At 36.7% G+C, this 25,079-nt stretch overlaps 1 protein-coding gene across 1 annotated transcript in view; it reads left to right on the top strand.

Annotated features, from left to right (window-relative positions):
- The window catches only part of LOC121732581, a 45,173-nt gene extending 20,130 nt beyond the window's left edge, over window positions 1-25,043 (top strand). The window contains exons 2-4 of the mRNA XM_042122511.1: window positions 22,045-22,121; window positions 23,866-23,964; window positions 24,301-25,043. Coding sequence (XP_041978445.1) covers window positions 22,106-22,121; window positions 23,866-23,964; window positions 24,301-24,446 — 261 coding nt within the window. The 5' untranslated portion in view covers window positions 22,045-22,105 and the 3' untranslated portion in view covers window positions 24,447-25,043. The remainder of the gene's footprint in view (window positions 1-22,044; window positions 22,122-23,865; window positions 23,965-24,300) is intronic.
- Window positions 25,044-25,079: the final 36 nt, after the last annotated feature.

The raw sequence follows: 25,079 nt of genomic DNA, 5'->3' as shown, positions 1-25,079 counted from the left end.
CACGTAGAGTTTATATTTAGTACAATCTGGGCGAGTTACCGCGGCGAACCTTTGATAAACGGTTCGAGCACGTCCAAAATATAGAGATAAAATGCTTCTGGTTTAAGTCTTTCGCCTGAGTTTTTAGTCGATAAGCTTCTTAATGCCACTCACCTTGAGGCGAAAATGTAAAGAGAATTTCATGACAGATTTTACGTGATCATGTTTTACACACGATTTTGGGTAAGAATCGTTAAAATAAACGAGTTCTAAATATAAAAAAAAACTGATCGTCTACCAGTTCCATTCAGAGATACTGAATGATTAATTAAGTAGTTACTTAGTAAATTTTATGAATCATTAAGTAATAATTAAGTATATTATATTCTCTAAATGTGGCTGAAAGAGTGATCAAATATCTCTAACTATAGTATCTGTGTTTTCGTAATATTGTTGTGCAGTAAAAATATGAGATTACTTAAAACTATATCTACATTCAAGACCTACATTGATTGCAATTTGTATAATTTGTTATAGATAATTTTAAACAGAAAATATTTTAGAATATCTGTGACCCACATTCGTAATACAAACCGCCACGCTGTAAAAACACTCGACCTGGAAACCAATTATGTACTTACTCTTTAATGTTTATAACATGTATTCACATATAAATCCTTTTGTTCTTTTTAGTATCATCATCATTTAATGACATACTCTTGTGTTGTAACTTATTCAACATGGTACTAATGTTTTTATACTGTTCAAGAGCTTATCAAAACTAGCTAACTCAGATCGGGCTCGCAGTCTTCTTGGAGAGACACGGATTGCTAATCATATAATAATTAATCACGGGATAAAAAGTATACTATGTGTCTATGTCCTTTCCCGGAACTCAAAGTATCTACTAAATTTCAACAAAATCGGTTCAGCGGTATGGGCGTGAAGAGGTAATAGACAGACACACTTTCGTATTTATAATATTAAAGTATGGAAGTATGGATATGGATTGTTTCAGTTTTTGCACAATAGCTTAAGTTATAATATTGTATTAAAGATATTTATGCCGTATTTTAAGAAGCGCTTACACGGGCAACAATTACGGCAATAATTGCCCGACGATACGAATGGACCTATCTGGAGCAATTGGTGGAGCAATATGGAGCAATTTCAATAAATTACGGCAATTATTTCGGCGATATTTTTCCAGATATTTCATATCGCTCAATGTCGCCGATACGAATTGACGAATATCCGATGGGCTCGTGTATGACAGCATTGCTATTCGATGAAGTTGCGCCATATCGCTCAATTGTATTGCGATGTATTGCTAATTGCCCAATATTGCTGCTTGTTGCCGAAAATTGCTTGATGTAGTCGTGACATCAAAGTTGACGAGAATTGACTGGAGTGGAGCAATTTTAGTTGCCCGTATAAGCGTACCTTATCTATTCAAGGTCCGCTGTCTTTGTCTATCAAATTCCATTTCCCATATGCTGGACAGAGGCAAGCGGATCTTATATATATATAATTATTTGCTGAGTAAAAATTTTATAAGTAACGAGGATAGAACTGATTTACATTACGACAATATTTGTTGTTTCCGCGTTACGCCGGCTTTCGCAGAATCATGTTTGGAGAAGGAAAATCGTTTTTGTTCGCTTCCTGTTTCCCCGTTTCCCAGGGTCATGAGTGTGGAAAACGTGCACGTCATGTACAGTAAATCTTTTTACTTGGAAGAGTACAGTTCATACGAAATATACAAATTCTTAGGGTCTTTAGAGCGAAGCAACATTGCGGTTACTCTGCAGTACGTTGCGTGGCCGCAGCGGCGCTTCCCTGACGTTTTGCACACATAATATGTTATGACGTTGGAAGTGTTTTTACAGAACGACAGACAGAAGATAAAGAGAGTGGGTGGGTGCAAGCGCTACGCTATCATCGTTTTGTACTGTTTTGTCGCAAATTAACTTTTTGCAAATAAACCGCAACAAAGCTACGTAACATACAAATACGTTATACCGTTGTGACCATGCTAAGTGCAACAAAGCTACGTACAATAATAACATATACTTCTTTTGAAATAAGCAGTTCCTTTGTGTCGTCTTTCTATGTCAATGTTTATCTGAATATTGTCTTGTGTGCAATAAATGTTAAATAAATAAAAATAAAATATACAAACACTTTATTCCGTTGTGACGACGCGACGCTAGGCACCACTGCTCAAGGAAGTATTATTGCCACGTTCTTACATGTAAAACAAATGTAGGCAACATTTTAGGAATTTAATGACCTTTGCGACCCCCAAAACTGTCGATACGTGAAGTAATAAAACGTCGTAGAATGTTATTGTCCCCACAAACGTATAAATGTACCCCTTCTACTATAAACTCGTCGAAAGCCGTGAGGATTGGATGCGGAGCCTCACACTGCATAACTTATCTATTTTACGTTTGTGAATCTATTTAGATATCAATGCCGCATGTACGCATCGTAAATCGTAAGAAATTTTGACTCGAATTCGTATATATATATAGACCGTAGCTTTTTACTCACTAAAATAGGTTTATAAGCTGAGCGTTTAATATAAGCCCAATGATTTTTGACCGATTTAAATAATAAATAATAATATGTAAATTTTAGTTCGTGAAATTCAGTCTTATCATTGTAAATTTTAACAAGCCGTTAAGTACGTTAGTTTGTTAGTTTTTTATTACTTATATTTTATATAGTGAGGTCCCTGTTATTTTATGTCCATTTGGCACAGTTTGTAACTTTAAAATATTTTTACAAATCAGTGCTGTGTTCACTGATGAACTCTTGAGTGAGAACTAAAATAAAAACTTCTCTCTCTTATTAATTAGTATTAATGACCACGCTGGGAATGTAAATGAATTTAATTACGGCTCTCGTCCATTATCATTCTATTGATTCAGCTATCAATTACTGTGACATTATCGGAGCGAAGATAATTGAGTTCAGAGCATTAATTTCTTTATTATAATGACGTCCGCGTCACTACGATCTGTAATATAACATAACAATTAACATAAATAATAATAAATAAAATAAAATAAAATATCTTTTTATTCAAAATGGGTATCATGATACACTTTTTGAAAGTCGAACGAAGAAACTACTTAAAATGATGTCAATGTAATATAACATTGACATCATTTTAAGGGTCAGCGCAGACAGAAAGAAGCGCATCGTAGAGGATTTTCAATGTGCGATAAGGGATTCCCGCGTATCTTCGAGGATGCGCGAGCATTTTTTGTAACGTTGGCTCTACCTGCACTGACCCTTAAAGTAATTTTGTACTGATATATTTCAACACAACTTACACGCGCAAGTTTTAGCCTTCAACTTGTATTAATTTATCTGCGTTGAAAGGTGTTTGGCAATTCGCCATACTGCTTGCTATGCTTGATCGCTCCTAACTGATACCTAATAGGGCAAGATTCCTCCATGACTAAGGCTAAGAACTCACAGAGCGGTTTTTTCCTGAGCCTGCCGCGGTTGCGGGCCCGCAGCCTTCGTTGAATATGTAAAAAATTGAAGCAAAACTCACGGCGCGTTTTTCGCCCGCGCCGGGCGCGGTTGTTTGCGGCTCCCTGCACCGGCGGGCGGCGCCCGGCGCGCGGCGGTCGCCCGCAGCCTACGAATAATAAAAAGTATATTATTCGTAGCCCGCAGCCTTGGTGGTTTGCGCCCGCGCGCTCTGCGATAGTTTAGCGGGCGATCGCAGTAGCCGTAGTAGGCGATCGTAGTAGAAACCGCCCATTTTGCTATCAGCATCTAACTACGAATAATAAAAACTAGCATCTAATATATAAAAATAAGTCGGGTTTTCCTTCCTGACGCTACAACTCCAGAACGCACGAACCGATTTCCACGGTTTTGCATTCGTTAGAAAGGTCTCGGGCTCCGTGAGGTCTATAGAAAAAAAAAACAGAAAAAACTTCAAGAGAAAAGCAGGACAGGGCAAATCATTTTATGGCAAAACAACGTTGCCGGGATAGCTAATCTACATATAAATTAAAATTACTTTGTTAAAGCACAAATCAATAGGCGTGATGGTTTTTCAGTTAAGTACAAAATGGTTGTGGGATATACTAGGGCTCGCTTCGCCCGTCCTGAATCTGATTATCGCTACCTCTGTGATTCACCGTGAATTATTTAAAAAATTCAAACGAATATGAATACTTGAACGTAAAATAAAGTAGGAGCTAAGGTAGACAATGTTTTAATTAAAACCTGCATGCAATCTGAACCGGACTTCCAAACAATGCTTCGGGCAAATTAACACGACTGTTTTTCTCATATGCATTCTCAAGCTATTGAATTTCTATTGTATTTTGTTGATTAAAAATATATGTAGTTTATTTTCTCTTCTTTATTATATTATTTCCATATTTGTAGTACACTCGTAGTACTATAAATACTACGAAAGAGTAACTCAGTCAAGAAATGGTTCCGCGTATTAGCTCTAGGTTTGTATTTCGTCGAAATTTTAATATATTTAAAGTTTTGTCAAACTCGTCCCGAGTTGATACCATTTTTTATAGCGTATTTTATAGTTATGTCAGTACCTGGAGTCATAATATAAGTGGTATCGTTCTATAATGTACTCTATTTCGATGCCGTAGTACGAGTCTTTTTTTATAGATCACAAGAGCACACTTTCGTTTCGTAATGACCGAACCTCTACTAAATAGTCGCTTTGTAAGCATCATCCTTCGTAAGCACACCAATCGGGTGAAGTCGGCTAATTTCGTACATCTTCGTAGTTCGTTTCTCTTATCTATCCACCTAATATACCGCAAAGATCACGCTTCGCGGTTCGGTAAACTTTGCGAAGCCCACGTCCCGGCCTCGAGGTAATTAGCAAGGAGCGTTGATTGAAGACTCTTGTCTTCACAAATACCGCCAATATTAGCGACGTGAACTGCCGTCCTTATTCTTACACAAAAAGACAGACTTTCTAAACAATTTGTAGTTGTTACAAAGAATAAGTTACTGTTATTGTATTAAAGACATAATTATTTAGTAGTAAGTATCCAAATTATAATCCATGCTAATTTTATGAATGAAAAATTTAGTAACTGTCTGACTTTTTACCCTTTGACTCGTTAAAATCAATTTTATAAAATTTAGTATGAAGGTATTTTTAGAGCCAAGAAAAAATATTTCGCGGAGGAGATGCAAAAAAGATAAACGAACAAAAAACTAGCTGATGTTGATTTTAAATTGGAGCTTGTTTGACAAAAGCACTTTGTTTGACTTCTCAATTGAACATGCTATTGCTTGGGATAGTTTTCTGAGAGGAAACTCTACCCGTCTCTATGAGCCGTAGCTCGTAAAAAATAGCTCGTGTGATTTAATAAGAAGAGAAACAAAAGCATTGGTTTCCGATTCAAATCACCTATCAAATATGCTTTAACTGTGCTATTTGTGTTCCGAATTTCATGGCAATGAAATTCGGAACACAAATACATGGCAACTGAATCGACAGAAATGCCTTGGAAACGTCTAGAGCAGGGGTCACCAATTAGTTTCGCTCGGGGTCCATTTTAGGAAATGAAATGACTTTCGCGGTCTGCACATTTTATACTATACAAAAATATTAAACAAAGATAAAATTACGGAAATTACAAAGGTATTTATTTACATATCAAGTAGATAAGTGTCATTTTTTGTAGCTAATCATCTCTCTGCTGTAAGCTATTATCAATTGCCGGATTAAATCCCGGAGATGTTCATAAGTAAGACGAGACCGAAATTTATATTTAAAGGAAGTTCATCTTCGAAAATGCTTTGTCCGCACACAATGGGTCAGCGGTCCGGATGCGGACCGCTGTCCGCATCCTGACCGCTGACCGCTGATCGGAGCGCTTCGATAACTAACGCTAACTTGCAAATTGTATTAGACGTAATATCTCATTTTAATACAGTGGACTTCTTGAAATCTTTGAAAGTCTTAGCTACGCATTTATATCTATACTTGTGTACTGTAAAATAGTTAAAAGTCTGCTTATTGAACCGGTAGAATTTTGATATGGACCTTATTGTCTCTTTCACTCGTGCACTTGTACGTTGATAAACAGAAAGCATAAGTTAGTAAAAAATGTTATTTCTGCTGCAAGTAAATCATATTATTATAGTTGTTATACGACCTCTGTGGTTCGCGGGCTCAAGCCGGGGTTCGCGGGTTCGAATCCCGCCGACGGAACAAAAAGTTTTCAAAGTTCCTGGGTCATGGATGTGTATTAAATATGTGTATCATAATATAATAAACATCTTAAATATATGTATATTTAGTATAAAAGTATTAAATATATTTCCGTTGTCTGGTACCCGTAACACAAGTCCTTCAGGTACTTACCACGGGGCCAGACTGACGTGGTGTAAAGCATCCATAGATATTATTATTATATAAAAAGACTCTACAACTCACTGAGTGTAGAGTGCTTTATTCTATCTATAGGTGTTGTATAATCAAAACGCCGGCTCGTTGACAACTGATTTAATATACTTTTTAATACAACAAGAACTTCTTATTACGACATCTTCCCATACATAAAAGAAACAAAATGATTATTCTAAACTAAGTAAGTATGTTAAATAACAATAAAATAAAATGAAATAAAACAAATTGCTAATCTATCTCTGCTTACAACCTCGCGTCCGAGGAGGAGAATAATCAAATTCAACCGTTGATTCTAAATCAGATGGTTCATAGATTGAACCATGATCCCTATTCTCCTCTTCGGATTCTATCTCCTCACACGAGTTGTCAAAATTTTGCACAACAGAGTTATCTGTTGTGTTTTCTGTCACAGGCCTTATTAAGTGCCTGCGATTGCGTCGATAAATTCCTTTTTTATTTTTTACAATATAGGAACGAGGGGTCTCAGCTTTTCCGACCACCTTTCCACGAATTCGTTCATTATTATTTTCCACCATTATTACATCATCGCCAACACTTAATTCTGGCAGTGGCTTAGTATGCTGATCATAATAAATTTTATATTTTAACTGCTTATTTACAATATTTTTGTATTGATCAGGGTAGTGACCGTGTTTCAAAAGATCTGGATGCACTGGGAGCCTACACCTTAGTCGGCGTCCCATCATCATTTTAGCCGGAGAATCTAAATTATCCCTAGGAGTATTTCTGTAACTCAGTAAATTTAAATAAAAATCAGTCGTACTCTCAACCGATTTTTTGATGAGTTTTTTAATCATCTGTACGGCCCTCTCACTTCACAACAGATAACTCTGTTGTGCAAAATTTTGACAACTCGTGTGAGGAGATAGAATCCGAAGAGGAGAATAGGGATCATGGTTCAATCTTTAACATTTCATTTTGTAACGTAACTGGAATTAAAATTTGATGATTTTTAAAAATTACACTATCTACGCAATACAATTTGTCTCTCATTGGCCAAAAGTACTTCAAATCATTTCGAACTTCATACCTATTGACTGGCCAACCGTTCTTAATATAATTCAACAAACAAAGCAACATTTTATCTTTCATCGTTTCCTTTTTTATTGTACTTAATTTATTGATAGACATTGGAATATTTTCAATAACCATTTTTAATTGGCACAGTATAGCGTTACTAATATCCTCATCTAATAATTCAGGAAGAGGCGCACGCGACAGCGTATCAGGTAAATACATATATTTTCCGGGCTTATAGACAACAAACAAATCATATCCCTGTAACTTTAACATCATTCGCTGCAAGCGTGCTGGGATATCGTTTAATGCCTTTTTGAAAATGCTCTCAAGTGGCTTATGATCTGTCTCAACAATAACGTGTCTCTTGCCGTAAATGTATTGATGAAATTTTTGACAAGCAAAAACAATAGCTAGCAATTCTTTCTCGATCTGCGCGTAACGCTGCTGCGTCTGCGTAAGTGTCCGAGAGGCGTACTCTACGGGCCGGCCCGCCTGCATGAGCACGGCGCCCAGTGCAATGCTACTCGCGTCCACAGACAATAGTACCTCTCCGTCTACATCATACAGCGCAAGCACCGGCGACGAACTCAACAGTGATTTTAGTTTGTCAAAAGCAATTTTATGCCCGGCATCCCAACACCAACTTGTTTCTTTTTTTAACAGCCTAGTCAGTGGATATATATGCTCTGAATGGTTGGGTACATATTTAGATAAATAATTTATAGCGCCTAAAAATCTTTCTAAGCTCTTCTTATCCCCCGGTTCTGGCATATTCACAATAGCTTTAACTTTCTCAGTATCTGCCCGCATTCCGTCCTTATTAAATATATGACCTAAATAAGTTACCTCAGTTACACAAATCCTACACTTATCTTTATTAAACTTTAAATTAATATGCCTAGCTCTTTTATATAACTCACCTAGACGCGTATTGTGTTCCTTCTCATCTGCTCCCCAGCAAATTATATCATCGATGAAAGAATCTACTCCTTCTAGTCCTTCCAATAATTGTCTTACCTTAGCATGAAATATCTCCGGCGCACTATTTAATCCAAAGGGTAACCTCAAATATTGATAACGCCCAAACGGCGTTATGAATGTACATAAATCTGTACTCTCGTCGTCCAACTTAACAGACCAGAAGCCTGAAGTGGCATCTAAAACTGTAAAAAATTTTGCACCCTTTAATTTCATAGCGATTTCATTTAAAGTGGGCAGTTGAAAATGTGCCCGTTGAATGGCCTTATTTAGTGGTCTAGGATCTAAACAGACACGCAAACTACCATTTTTCTTGGCCACCACAACGATAGAATTAACCCAGGGCGTCGGATGAGTAACTTTTCTTATTATTCCTAACTTTACCATTCTATTTAACTCATCCTGTAACTTGTCGCGCAAAGCTAATGGAACCTTCCTGGGTGCACATATAACTGGTGATACCCCCTTATCAACAACAATATGATACTCGCCTGGTAAACACCCGATTCCGTTGAATAAATCCTCATTATTGGAGACACTCAAATCATGGATTCGTCTAATAAGTCCTAACTCCAAGCATGCTTGCAATCCCAGCACGCTTTGACAGACCATGTTCGCTATAGCAAACTTTAAACAATATTCCTTATTCTTATAAGACCATCTTAAAAAACCTACACCCTTTATAGGAATAAAGTTACCACTATACGATTGTAATTTAATCTTATGATTGACATTAATACATCTCAAGTCGAATCCTAAGTCCAAAAAACGTTCGTAAGAAATGACATTTATGTCAGCCCCCGAATCTAATTTAAATTTTTCAGACCCATTCTTACTATATAAAACTACACTCCAATCTTCCGATACACAATTAATTTCGGCAATATTATCTAAGGATGATATCGTAAACAACTCTTCCTCAGCTTCCGCGTCCGAAATATTTTGTTGGTCATACATTTGCTCTTTTAATTTAATATTGTGTACTTTCCGTACCTTACACATTTTCGAGAAATGATCAATATTATTGCATACGTAACATTGTTTACCTATGGCGGGGCACTCGCCAACGTGCTTGCACTCGCCTCCACATCGACGACAACGCAATGACGTAGCCGTCTTCGCGAAGCCCCGTCGCAGCACACCGGCGTCAGCAGCGCCGACTGCGACCCGGTGCTCTCGCTGTGGCCAGCTCCGCTGTCCGCCGCGGCGCCCTCTGGTAGCGCTACTGCCAGCGCCACTGCTGCCGCCGCTGCCGAAACGCACCATGCGTGCGTTCACGCCATCCACGCGAGATGGCCCCGCTTGCAACACTCGGCTGCTCTCCTGCGACACCTCTTCGACCTGACAGATGCCAATAGCAGCATCGAGAGTCAGGTCTTCATGCCGCAGCATGCGATCGCGAAGTGTCTTGTCGCGAATGCCGCACACGATTCGATCTCTGATCAACTCGTCCTCCAGGTCCTTAAACTCGCACGGTTTACTTAAAAGTCTCAATGCAGTTACATATTGGTCTATAGTTTCACCAGTTTCTTGACACCTCATGAAGAAACTGAACCTTTTTACTATAATATTTTTCTTAATTCCAAAGTATTTATTAAATTTTTCTTCCAAAATTTTAATATCGTCTCGGTCCGATTCATTCGCAAATTGAAAAGTTTCATAAATATCATACCCGTCCGGGCCGATGAGATTTAACAACAGACTGACCTGTACCCCGCTATCCTCCTTCTGCATCCCTGATGCCTTCGTAAAAAGGTGGAACTGAGTAATCCACCTTTTCCATGCGTCAGCCCGGCTGACGGAGTTGCCTCCCAAACAGAGCTCTGGAGGCGGACGAGCGTGCTCCATACTTGTAACTCTCTACTTCTTATTACTTTTCCCGTAATTAGAATATGGAATGTAAGCGTTTTATTTTCTTTCTAAAATATTTTATTTTTCCGCTGCCACCATGTTGTATAATCAAAACGCCGGCTCGTTGACAACTGATTTAATATACTTTTTAATACAACAAGAACTTCTTATTACGACAATAGGTATTGACAATAGAACTACAGCAATTGTCCTAAAACAGCAAGACCAGCTGATATGAAAGGAATACACGACAATGTTTCAACTTTCATTCCTTTGTCAGAGCTAGTTCCTCTCCGGTGTACCATTTTTCTCTCTATTTGTACCCTAAAATTTATTTGCAAGCAGATAGCGGACCTACTTAATTTTGTCAGATTATATCAAATTAGTCATGAAACTTGATCTTTCAGCAGAGCTTAACATAACCCGACCAAAATAAGTAGTTCCACTATCTTGCGTATGAATCAATTCAGTACTCTTGTATAACCTTCTAAAAAGTAATAATAATCCTACGAATAAATAATCATACAGATAATGAGAAATTCTGAAAATCTTTTGTTTAGTGTGGCGAAACCCCTGAAGCAATGTATATAAACTGCACTGAATTCAGCAGAAATGTTAACCTCGTATATTATAGGTTTGTGCAACTAACATCCGTCGAGGTATTTCCGAACCGATATTACGTTGCTGCAGCGAAGAGCTGCTTATTTAAAGACTGCAGCTCACCTGTGAGTCTTCTAGCAAATGTATTTTATAATTAAAAATCCTTTTGTTCTGAAAAAAAACGGGATTATTTTTAAAAACGCGACACGGAGATTGTTCATTTCGGATTAAAATTTATTTATTATCCTTTATTAAATAAGCTTAAACTTTAACTACTACCGCGTTTTTGATAAAAATTCGGTACTTTCTTTTATAATATTAGTGTACTAATGTGATTAATGAATAGTAAACATATTACGTCCTTTGGTCTGTAAGCTCTTGAGACCCAAAGAGGCTTTTTGACCAGACGTTAATATATTTTTACGTTTGGATGTTTAGGATAATGTATTCCGTCATATGTGTCTTCAATACTGTGTGCCATCGATCAATATACTAAACTATTCGTTTTAGTTAAAGCGAATGCAGTAGAGTAAATTCTTTTTTGATAATATTATTATAATTATGTAGATTAAATTAATAAAAAATTAAGGCTTAGTCGTTTGTTTGCTTGTATCGAATATACTTTGAAACTGTTGAAAGCTTTTTTAATGCTAGAAAATGTACGATCCCCGTGGTATCAGTTGGAGTCGTAGAAATCGTCACGTAAAATGTAAATACAGATCATTGACATAAAAAGGAGGATACGTCATACAACTAACCTTTCTAGGGAAACTTTTCTACACGTTATGCCATGCCATAAATTCACGATAACACAACCGAATACTATAAGAATCGTAAGCACTATGTTCATTAGAATATCAAAATATATTCTACGAATCGATACATAAATTGGTTTCTGGAGCGCGTATTTTCAAAGCAATCATCTGTCCCGCACGTGTTGGCTTTAAACGAAATATAAAATTACTAGACGTGTACAGAAACCTAGAGAAAACTGTGTTGCTTCTATATGGAATTCTTTCAATTATTCAATTTTGAAATTAAATATTTTAAATGAAATAAATTGGAGTTATCTTTCTTTAATCAGAGTGGCCTCTAAAGCCGCAGATTATGCTTCTTAAAATTATAGATCTTCTTTTATGTATTTTAATAATAACTTATAAGATACGTAAAAGAATATTTTTAATTTCAGAAGATATAATTTTGATTTAGATTACAAATAAATATACTCAAAACCTACTTGAAACGCAGCATTTGCAAGATCTTAATAAATTTTAATTCATACTTCTTTCTTATAAGTAATGGACCGATGATTGCACATAGGCTCGATAGTCGATAATAATACATAATATGCGTCCGCGAGAACGAGCGGCTTGGCCGCTACACACGAAATCACAAGAAATAGTAAATTGAGTCTTATGAGTTCCGGGTTTAGCCGCGGTATTATCATACTAGGTGTTGCCCGCCACTCCGTTGCGCCAAATTTCGTTTATCACGCGTGAACCGTACATTCTTCCGGGATAAAAAAGTATCCTATGTCCTTTTCCGGGATTCAAAATATGGATATAATATTAGTATGGATTGTTTTAGCAAAGATTCATACATTTTACCAGGCTTCATTTCTATGAATAGACAAGGACGGCCTTAAGAGCCCGTACTATCTTTTCTACTGCTCTCTTCACACTCACGGCCGTCTTTCATATGCCGGGTGAAAAAGGACGATCGCCAAGTTAGCGGGCAGTCATAGGTATTCTGGTTTTTAAAGGGTTTTTTATATTAAAGTGGTAAAAAGTAATTCCAACATTGTATAGACGACTTTCTCAACAGTACATTGTATTTTTTTCATACCGTTAAGACGTCAATACAATCCATAAACAGGTGATATTCTAAACCTTTTACAGCAAAAATCACAAAACTGTCGCGGGTTTGAGTTGGATTATTTAAAGACACTTAAAAAAATAAAAAATCTAGCTGCAACATTAGATTATAATTGAAATTATTTTACATGTTGTGCATTAAAACTTATAGAAATACTGTATTTTAACTATTAAATCACGTCTGTTAAATGAGCGAAATCGGCGCGAAATTTCGTATACGGACTCTTAAGTAAGGTGTACTTTACCCCGCGATCAAATTTCAGACGAACAGTCCTAGCCATATTCGCATTAATATTACAAAGTTTAGTACGGAAATACTATTGTTTTCTTCGTGCATTTTGCTGAGTATTTTTGTTAAAACTTTGGCTCGGGTATTGTAATTTTTAACAGACTAGTTTTTAGCCGACTTTAAATAAAGTAGGTTATCAATTCGACCCGTATGTATTTAATATTTACAGAACTGCTCAGTTTTCTTAATTGTTAGTCTATTATCGGAGTCTGAACAAATGTGCCAAATTTCAAAAGTGTATGTATATTGTATGTACGTGGGAGAGCCAAGCTCCGGCACGAATGGGCCGGCTCGACCGGAGAAATACCACGTTCTCACAGAAAACCGGCGTGAACCAGCGCTTGCGAGTTGCGCTGTGTTTCGCCGAGTGAGTGAGTTTACCGGAGGCCCAATCCCCTACCCTATTCCCTTCCCTACCCTCCCCTATTCCCTTCCCTTCCCCCATCCCTACCCTCCCCTATTACCTTATTCCCTCTTAACAGGCCGACACCTACAGCTCTTCTGATGCTGCGAGTGTCCATGGGCGACGGAAGTTGCTTTCCATCAGGTGACCCGTTTGATGCTCGTTTGCCCCCTTATTTCATATTAAAAAAAAATACGTATTTACCTTTATGTATGTTCGTGTTCGCATATCTCCGCAACTACTTGTCCGATTTCAGTAATTCTTATTTTTGTACTAGGTGTTACTCAACTTAGAGAATACTGCAAGTTTCATCTAAGTCGGTCCAGTGGTGTTTAGGATAGGAAATTTTAAATTCTCCTTTTTTTTTACATGTACCGACAATTAAATGGCGTGAAGTCGATTTTTTAATATATTATTTGTTAAAACTTTGGCCCGGGTATTGTCATACTAGTTTTGCTTTAGTTGACTTCACAATAATAGTGTAAGTTACGCCTCTATACTCCACTCGGGCTAACTTGACGCTAGCGGTCATTGACTCCCTGTCAAAAACTTGTCATTTTCCATATAAAACGCGATTGACAATGAAGTGTCGGATATTGTCAATCGTGGTTTTATATGGAAAATGACAAGTTTTTGACAGGGAATCAATGACCGCTAGCGACAAGTTAACCCGAGTGGAGTTACTGTATAGTACACCGACGCTGCGAAAAGCGAAATATCTGCGAAACCAATGCGAAACTGTAATAGAGCGAGATGCAAATATAACGTTATCGTGTGTCGGATGAGACAGTAAATCGGTTCGCCGCTGTTTCGCAGTTCGCAGCGACGGTGGACTGGAGGCGTTATAGATGAACGTCGGGAACAGTGAACTGTGAATTACTATCGGAAGTCGCGCTACTGCCTTTGTGTGGGAGCTCTTTAGCGCTCATCCTGAAAATTGTATATTCTGATTTTCAGTACATTTTAACCCCCGACGGAGACAAAGGAGTGTAAGTTAGATGTGACATCGTTGGATTCAAACGGGTGAGCCGATTTTGATCTTTTTTTGTCTGTTAAAAAGCTGATATGACAAAGAGTGTTCTTTAAATTATGATCCGCTGAAAAATGTTCTTTTCACTGTTCAATATTTTATTTTTATTTTTTTATTTATTTGGAAAAAAATGTTTATTTAATTTAAGAATGCTGTATAATGTCTAGACACCATTTACACGTTTCCACATTTAGAATACATACCTATATTGTAAGAAAAAATGTTTTTATTTTTTTGTTAACAAAAAATATGTACTGTGCAACGTTACTTTGCTTTTCATTTCTTAGTAAAAGCATTTGTCATAACGAAACAAGTAATTTTTATTAACCTAATACTTGAAATTAATTATTTTGAAGATTGTATTTTTATTCAAATATCATACCCTCAATTTGTATTCAAAAATGTTATCTTTCGAAACGTAAATTGTTTCTGGTCGTCGCATGAATGACTTTAAAAATTAATTTGCGAAAAAGCTTTTAGCGTTATTGTTTCTCAAATAAAAAGAACGATAATGTTATTCCAGTCATCCAGTGTTATTTTGGTTCCACGAGGTCCAAGAGCGTAAAAGTAATTTAAAAATGTATTTTCACGTGATTTTATGTTTTCAATAATACGAGTATCATATAAATACTTTTGCTTGGTATACGCAACCCTAGATAGTAGATACCCATCTATTTTATATTTTAAGTTTGAAACCCACAAACTTATGTCTAACTTCGAAAGTAGTTTCTGATATCTCCTAAACTCAGTAAAGTCTAGCGAACTCTTTTACACATTTTCATCTTGCCTTGATATTTCGACGTGTGAACAAGACTTTGCTTTTGGAGTACATTTTCCGCAACTTCTTTGCACTGAAATTCGTTAAATTTTTTATTACAAATTTTGTCAAAATCGGTTTAATGGTTTAAGGGTAATGACTATCAAACAGACTCCGTACTTTCGCACATATCTAATATATAAAATTCTCGTGTCACAGTTTTCGTTGCCATACTCCTCCGAAACGGCTTGACCGATTCTCACGAAATTTTGTGAGCATGTTGAGTAGGTCTGAGAATCGGCCAACATCTATTTTTCATACAAAAAAAAAATTATATGGCAAAACAACGTTTGCCGGGACAGCTAGTAGATTAATAAATTGATCTGAACTTACAAAACATTCTTCTTTTGCAATATTCACGTTATTTTATGTCTTAGTTTTTACTTTGATTTTGCCAATGTCTTTATTTTCCCGTGGCTTCAGTAAGGTCAGTGCTATTGGAATATCGCCGAGTTTTCAGGGGTGCCCTACAGCCTACCCTACGTCCACTTATCTTCTTTTGTAGACATTCAGTGGGAGTCACCGATTTCTTGCGGAATGCGGAACGACGCGGCATAAAAAAGGTTCTTCTTTGACAAGGGTAAAAGTGATCCAAAAATAATAACATAATTGAAGACACGAGTAAGTTACCCACTTGATAGGGTAACTAACATTTTACAACATAAGAGCAATAACTGTATTTTTCCTATTTAATTTGGACAAACCTTTTAACCAACTTCTTTATCTAGCTAGGTAGGTATACATAGAATTTACATTTTTTTATATCTTATCACAAACAGTGGTTGCCGTCAGTCTCGAGTTGTAATAATTTACTATTATTTATTCAACAAATACACTTATCAATATAAAAAGTACCCAGAAGCCGATTCTCAGACCCAATGAATATGCATATTAAATTTGGTTAACAACAGTAAAGCCGTTTCGGAGGAGTACGCGGCCTACACGCGACGCGGACACGAGAAGTCAGTATAAAATATCTTATACATACTTATATAAAATTCTCGTGTCACAATGTTAGTTACCGTACTCCTCCGAAACGGCTTTACTGATTTTTACCTATGTGCATATTCAGTAGATCAAAGAATCGGCTACTGGCTACTTTTTATATTGATAAGTGCATTTGTTGAATAAGTAATAGTCAATTATTACAAACTAGAGACTGACGGCGACCATTGTTTGTGCGACGGGATAGCGTTGGACGTTGCCATGGTGCCATACTTATTTAGTCACTTCAGTAAAATAATATGGGCGAAATACTTTATAAGGCAAAACAACGTTTGCCGGGACAGCTAGTTTTAAATAAATTTTCCGGCCCTTAAGCCTCCATTTGTGTTACCTAATCCATCCACTCATGTCTTCAATCATTTACTACCTGGGTACGATAGATATATTCTATTTGTCCTGACAACAGTGTAAATACAATGAAGTTAGCGGGTTTTGATGAGGGTGGCGGTTTAGTGTGTCAGTATCATCCGAAACCGCTGTCGAAAGTAATTTATTGAACCCAAAACACAAATTATTGCAAGCAATGTCCGCCGAAAATTAGATTTAGATCGGCGGCGTTCTAAATAAATGTTGTTTTAATAGTAATTAATGCCATTGATAGTATCGATATTATGTACATAATTGTAATTTTTTTTAATAAAAAATTTATAATTTTGTTTTCTCACGCCACGTTAAACGCGTCCTATAACGCGTTTTTCCTTAAAACATATTTCTATTTAAAAAGAGAAATGATATTTTTATGTAACAGTAATCAAGTTTATACCTATACACAAAAATAATAAATCAATAATTATATATAAAATAAACCATTCGATCCATCTAGAAGCGTAGATGATAAGAAGATAATATTGTAGCTTATACTAATAGCGTTTGCTTTTAACTTGTTATTCTGAGCGTAAAATACTTGTTCTTCCATTATTATATGCTTTAAAATTGGCTACTTTACTATATAAATCGACGTTATTATAGTCGAATGTAAAATCTACATAGCGTAGATCCAAATCTTAGCAGCAGCTACGTGGTAGCCCGTAGCACACGTGTTACGTAGCATACGTGTGCTACGAATAGCTACGATTTAGAGAGTTTGTAGAGAAATAATATATTTCTAGCTGTCCCGGTGTACTTCGTGTCACTTTAAAACCTTCCCTGGACTTCTACGAATATTTTAAGACTAAAATTAGCCCAATCAGTTCAGCCATTTTCGAGTTTTACCGTTACTAACACAATTGAAAATCCATTTATATATATATATATATATATATATATATATATATATATATATATATATATATATATATATATATATATATATATATATATATATATATATATATATATATATATATATATATATATATATATATATATATATATATATATATATATATATATATATATATATAGATTACTAGCTGCACCAGCAAACCTTGTTCGAATTCGTGCATAATCGTTGGCCGTGTCCACCCGTGGCGCACCCCGCCCGGCAGCTTTTTCGGTTTATGGGGCGGTGATGTACCACCGGTGGCCATATGAAGATTTGCCCCGTTTGGATAGTATATACTTTACGTGGGAGAGCCATGCTTCGGCGCGAATGGGCCGGCTCGACCGGTTAAATACCACGTTCTCACAGAAAACCGGCGTGAAACAGCGCTTGCGCTGTGTTTCGCCGAGTGAGTGAGTTTACCGGAGGCCCAATCCCCTAACCCCTACCCTATTCCCTTCCCTACCCTCAACTATTCCCTTCCCTTCCCTACCCTCCCCTATTACCCTATTCCCTCTTAAGAGGAGTCCACACCGCCGTTTTTTCATACAAACGTTGTCCCCTGTTTCCTCCCTGGATAATGCCGGTAGAGTTATGATTTTTTTCCTGAATATCTATGGCCACTATTAGCATGTCCCTATGTTTTCTTTTTTTTTTTTTTTGATAATTTTATTATTAAAAAAGATAAGAACGTCCAAAAAACCAAAAAAATGGCCAGATTTTCCTCTGTGTTCAAACACTCAGAAAACAAAACCGGCTAAAATATACAAAAAAAATAAAACATAGGAACACAGTTCAAGCCTTGCTTTAATTCTTAATGAAAAAAGTACTTAAATAGGTTAAGTTTTGGAGAAGGAATCAGCGGACAATGAATCGAAGATTTTCTGTTCTTTTATTAGAACTTTTGTCGTATTGTCTCTATCGCGCTCTGCGGTGGGAGACTTGAGATTGGTGAGACAGCAATACATTTTCAAATATCTATTTTCAATTTCTCTCGCCCCTGGTGTATCCTCTTAAAGGGCCGGCAACGCACTTGCAGCTTTTCTGATGCTGCGAGTGTCCATGGGCGACGGAAGTTGCTTTCCATCAGGTAACCCGTTTGCTCGTTTGCCCCCTTATTTCATAAAAAAAAAATATACCAGTTCATGAGGTCCCGGTCTGAACGTGTTAACCGTAGGTCTTTAATATCGCTCTTTCTTCCTTTGAAAGCTAAAATTCTACATTTCCTATTTTTACTGATAATATAAATGCGAAAGTGGGTCGGTATGTTTGTTTGTCTGTCACGCTCAAATCGCTGAATCGATTTAGATGAAATTTGGTATGGAGATACTTTGAGTCCCGAGAAAGGACATAAGATACTTTTATCCCGAAAAATGTACGGTTCCCGCACGATAAACGAATTTTAGCGCAACGGAATTGCGAGTGTCATCTGGTAAAATATAAAAATTTAATTGTTTAGAGCAAATCTCCTGTGGTTTTGATGTGACCGTGTAACAAACAGAATAACTTTAATTTTACTACAATTTAAGCCTTACGTCTTTTTCTTCCTTATAAAGCCAAAGAACTGTTCCATAAACCATTAATGTGAGTCCACATTGATTTTCCACTGGGGCCTGGTCACTTTATTGCCTCAGCCGACACTGGACTAATAGATTGAAACCTTTGATTACTATTTGTGTTCTTTTATTGCTTTCAGGCTGGTAATTAATCTCTTTCTTTATTGAATAGTGATTACTGAACTGCAACGGTATTGCTTGGGTCAGAGACTAGAGAGCCAGTCTAGCCGCAGGGTCTGAAATAGGGATCTTGCGTCTGGTTTTGTTACTAAAATAATATTAAGGTTAAATACCATTATTTTGAAATAAACTTTTAACATTTTATCATAATTACTGCGAAAAAAAACATAGAATTGGTTATCGTATTTATGATTACAACTTTAGATATTAGACTCTTTCTAATGGATATTTGATGCAAAGATTGATCTTAATGTACCATACCGTAGACTCTATAATTTCATTACATATTAATTTAGGTCACGAAGAGAAATGGCCTCAAAATAGCGTAATGTGAATATCGAGCCAGGCTGGGAACGGTAAATCAAAAGACTATTCACCTCCTGAGCTATGGCATGCCGAAGAAAATTAATAAATAGAACAGCCGCATATTTTCAAAACCTTTATATCAAAGTTGAAATATCTCTAAATACTTTTAAGATTATCTACTTAATGATGATAAGCTGATGAAGCTTACTATTGCTGTACCCATCTATTATAAATCTATTTATTTATTTATTCATCTTGGCCCTAATATAAATACTTTATAGACTAACATACATACAATTTACTAAAACTAACACTAACACTAAACACATATTGTCTGCGACGTAGGGCGCGACGTGTTCGGAAGTCGTCCTCGGAACCTCCTGTAGACGACTCCAATCGGCCAGAACTTCCTCCTAACCTCCTTTCCGAAGGTCGGTAGATGATGCATCGGGACTCTCGCCACAAAGGAGCTAAAATTCACTTTTTGGCGGGACTATACTTGTGACCGGATAAATGTCTGTCTGTTTCTTTTCAGATCTTCACGCCTAGCGTATAAACCACTGAAAAACACTTCGTATACAACTTCGTTCGCACAGAAAGTAATTAATCGCACGTAAACTTATTGTTGTTCCAAATTTCGTTAAAATTGGATCAGTCTGAAAAGGTGACCGACATAGACTTTTTATTTTCGTAATTGTAAGACTAGTTATGCTTTTAATTTTATTGGATAGTTATTTATGATAACGTTTTATGCTCAAATAGTATTCAGATTATTCGTACGCAGGATCAGGAGTAAACAAACGAACATGGCTCAATAACACATTCGACGACCTCTGTGGCTCAGCTGGTGGGCTGTTGGTAGCTCAAGCCGGGGGTCGCGAGTTCGAATCCCGCCGACGGAACAAAAAGTTTTCAAAGTTCCTGGGTCCTGGATGTGTATTAAATATGTGTATCATATAATAAAAATCTTAAATATATGTATAGTATAAAAGTATTAAATATATTTCCGTTGTCTGGTACCCGTAACACAAGTCCTTCAGGTACTTACCACGGGGCCACACTGACTTGGTGTGAAGCGTCCATTTTCGTAATTTTAAGACTAGTTATGCTTTTAATTTTATTGGATAGTTATTTATGATAACGTTTTATGCTAAAACAATATTCATTCAGATTATTCGTACGCAGGATCAGGAGTAAACAAACGAACATGGCTCAATAACAACAGAATAAATTATCTGTCCAACAATAAAACTCAGACGGGTCTGTTTCATCGAACGATGAAAATATCAATAGCAGGAGCCGACGGCACACAAATATATTCTGTATCGAAAACAATATCGGATGACGGATACACTCATACATTCACGACTAAAATATCCATTTCGTTTTGCGTTATAACTTATATTAAGTACAATAGCTAATGATACTAAAATAATAATACTATCGTGGGAGAGCCATACTTCGGCACGAATGGACCGGCTCGACCGGAGAAATACCACGTTCTCACAGAAAACTGGCGCGAAACAGCGCTAGCGCTATGTTTCGCCGAGTGAGTGAGTTTACCGGAGGCCCAATCCCCTACCCTATTTCCTTCCCTACTCGCTTCCCATCCCTACCCTCCCCTATTACCCTATTCCCTCTTAAAAGGCCGGCAACGCACCTGCAGCTCTTCTGATGCTGCGAGTGTCCATGGGCGACGGAAATTACCTTCCATCAGGTGACCCGTTTGCTCGTTTGCCCCCTTATTTCATTTAAAAATAAAAATTGTATCTGCCTTCTGCACTCTTGATACTTAGGTTGGGTTGCACCAACTAACTTTAAGTATAACTGTAACTTTAACTATAACTTTATCTGCAATGCAAAATTTGAATCTTTGGTTAAAGTTAAAAACGGACGCCATCAAGACGCCATATTTAACCATAACCATAGAGCTCGACAAGGTTTTAAATGCACGTGGCGAAACAAGGAACTAACGCTGTCATCATACAAAAACGCCATTTTTGACAGTTCTCCTTTACCAGCAGCGCCCCCGCCCACGTTCATTTAAAATCTTGTTGGACCAGCTGTCATCTGGCATTTTCTCCGGTCAAAGTTAAAGTTAAAGCTAAATTTAGCCTTAACTATAACCATAACTTTAACCTTAACTTTAACTACGCCTCTGGTGCAACCCACCCTTAAACTAAAAAAACTTTTTTGATAGGTATAGAGATAATTTGGGTCCTAGAAAAAACATAATATGGTAAGAACTTTAGAATAACTAACCTAACTACTATTTCAAATAAAAATTTGTGTTACTTTCGAGAAGTAACCCAAATTTTTACCGGTGGGAGATCTACAAACATTATTAATTCTAAAACATTTGTTTTATTTCAAAATAAAACTGTTTAACACATTTCTTAAATTCATTATCTTTCTCATTATTTAATTATTTTCATTTGTTTCAGATTTTCAAGCAACCACGAATGATTTGTCAAAAGTGAGAGAACGACGCGGAGCTTATTAAAAATGGCGATCGTTGTTGGTAAGAATCGTGTTTTTAATTACAAAATATAATTAAGTTTTTGTTTCTTTCTACAGTACCGTTATATTTATAATTTAAAAAAAATAGTTGTGGTGCGTTAATGTAACTACGAAATAATTACATGGTTACAAATACAATCGAAGAAAAAACTTTTGAATAACATGATCTATATCTATATATCTAAAAACTAGGCCTTTACATCCGTTATGGATGATTTATACAGTATTTTTCAGAGCGAACTCCTCAAATACTGACTAGTATTTGAGGAGTGGTTACATCGCTCTGCCTAGCATTTAAAAATTAAGCAGTTAAAAATCTTGTCCCAGGCTTTTAAATGTCCGTATCCGTCCTAAGCGCATACGGCATTCTCGCATCATAGTCGGCCTAGTCCAGAGGAAAGAACTAGTCAATACGTCTGGGACCAACTACGTGCGGGTTTCCTGACGATGTTTTCCTTCACCGTACGAGTGTCCGTATTATGTACTTGAGATCGGAAAATGTCTCATAGGTACACGCCTCCACCCGGGTTCGAACCTGCACCCTCTAAGAGTGCGAACCAAAGGTCTACCCATTAGGCCACGGATGCTCTTTCTATCTATACTTACTTCAAATAAAAACGTAGAGGTAAAATTTTTGTACATTGGAATTAAACTTGAAAAAACGAGTCATGTTAGAAGAGTAATAGAAGACATTTAAACTGTTTTTGAAATTTTTGTTTCTCTGTCTGTTTGTCTGTAGCTAGTGTAGAATAATCTTACAATAATACTAGACATATTTTCATTTCAAATTAATTTTAGAATTAAATGTTTCATAATTGAAATGCGAATTTCTCGCCGAGCCAACTCCACTAGGAATTACGATTATAGCTAAGTGCTTAATGCTTTATATTTAGAGCACGATAAATCAAATACAAAAGCTCTATTTTCTGACGCGTTATTTTAATCCAGAATACAAAATATTAAAAACTATTCACTGATTTTTTTATCTTTTGCATAGATATGCGCACCATGATCACATCTTTTTATAGTTAGAAATTGTATAATTTTATGTCTGAAATCTCTCTTGAATCACTTTGGTAATGGTTTTTTCCCATAATCTAGATACTATATTTTGTACCAAATTTCAGCAAAATCGACCCAGGAATTTTAAACCAATGAACAAATCTTGCCATGTATGATAGACTTAAAAAACATTTTTTTTTATTGTACGCCTTGTTGCGGCCACTCAAACGTTCGCTCAAAAATCGTTTGGTTCGCGTGCAAAGTTCAAAAATATATTATCTAAGATTTATTTTCTAACTTTTTTACACAAGTTTTGTAAGAGCCGTAAAAGTGAAGCGATATGCTCCAGTGAATATTCATTATGCTGGCGCTTTTTATGCCGAGTCAGACGGCTGGCAAAAAGGGGTCATGCCGATTACTCAGCAGTTTTAGAACACCATTAAGTTGACCTTGGACTACTATCTTTACTAGTTTTTCATGCAAGGATAGGGAAAACTTTATGTCCTTTATCGTCTTTCTACTTTTTACGAAAACTGCTGAAAGATGGGCTACTGAACTGAACTTATTGTGACTTTATATATAAATTATCTTTGGTTATTTCAGTAATAACATAAAACGTAAAGGAATTTTAAAAAATGGAGTCATTATATTATAATCGTAGATAGAAGAATCACATATATTTTAACTGGTTTTGAAATTTAATCTCATTTCAATTTATAAAATAAATAATTTTCTTCACTCAGGTCAAGTATGGGTGCGGTCGGGCGTGGTGCTGGTGATGGTGGGGTCCGCCTCGGCCCGCGTCGCCGGCAAGATGGGCGGTTACTCCAACAAAATGGGAGGTGAGATTCGTGGCCTTTAACAATGACCGTTCCTAATATACCTAAAATAATGCATCCCTAATGAAATTTTAAATAATAATTGTGAAACCAACCTAACCTCTTTAAGCAAACTTCAGGAATCATGTGGCCTAATATATTTTTAGTATTACATTATACATCGGTAGCTCGTTTTTTCTCGCCGGCGCATTATTATTCAAGTGGAAGAAACGCTCGAGAAACAAGAGTAACTCTTGCGAGTTTTAAAAATAAATCTCCCCGGCGTTCTAATCATTTTCCACTCAATAAGGCAGAACGTGCTTAGATATCCGATGTGGGTAATTAAATTATTCATTCCAGGCAAATCGACGAGCGGCATCAACGAGGAGATAATATGGATCAGCATAAGCATGGCGATAGCGATAGCGGTGCTGATAGCAATAGCTCTCTGCTACATCCTCAAAGAGAAGTGTACGAAGCGGCAGAACTATCGCGAGCAGTCATGACGATACAAGCAGGAGTTCGCTAAGTACGCGCTAGCAGACTCCTTCACCGAGATAGAGTTTCCCGCCTACACTCTCTATCCCCAGTACTCTCCTGACGGCACGGAATACTACTACAATTTCCACCGTTTCTCCTACCTAAAGAACAGCTTCAAGCTACCACCGAAAGACTATCCGATTAAGGACAGTCTGTACCCGTTCACGAGAAAGGAGAGTGTTTATCCGATTACGGATCAACAACGGATTATGGATAAGGAGGGTGTATATATTAACGCGTGATTAGTTTGCTATTGATGTGCGATGGCAGATATCTAGATAGACAAGTAGACAAGTTTTCTTACTTTTTTGCTTATAACCTTTTTAATATTTAATTAAGGGTAAAAAGTTATATAAACATGTTTGTAGGCAAACTAATTTGCAACAAATTATGCTTTGACAATTTTTTGTAAGACGTATAGTTTCAGAGGTATCGCGAAAATAGTGTTGTCACGATGGCGGCCGGGGGACAAGGTTGGCTACCCCACAAACTTCAGATTAAGCTTCTATTGAGCCCCTCCACATGACACATATCCAAAAAATAAAATTGCGTCCTCTAAAAAATGCAAAGCAAAAGAAACATTTCATTGGACTAGTACA

The sequence above is a fragment of the Aricia agestis genome, chromosome 12 (genome assembly GCF_905147365.1).
Source record: "Aricia agestis chromosome 12, ilAriAges1.1, whole genome shotgun sequence".
Taxonomy (NCBI): Eukaryota; Metazoa; Arthropoda; class Insecta; order Lepidoptera; family Lycaenidae; genus Aricia; species Aricia agestis.
The sequence above is the reverse complement of the archived record's forward strand: the minus strand, read 5'-3'. Positions and strand labels throughout refer to the sequence as shown.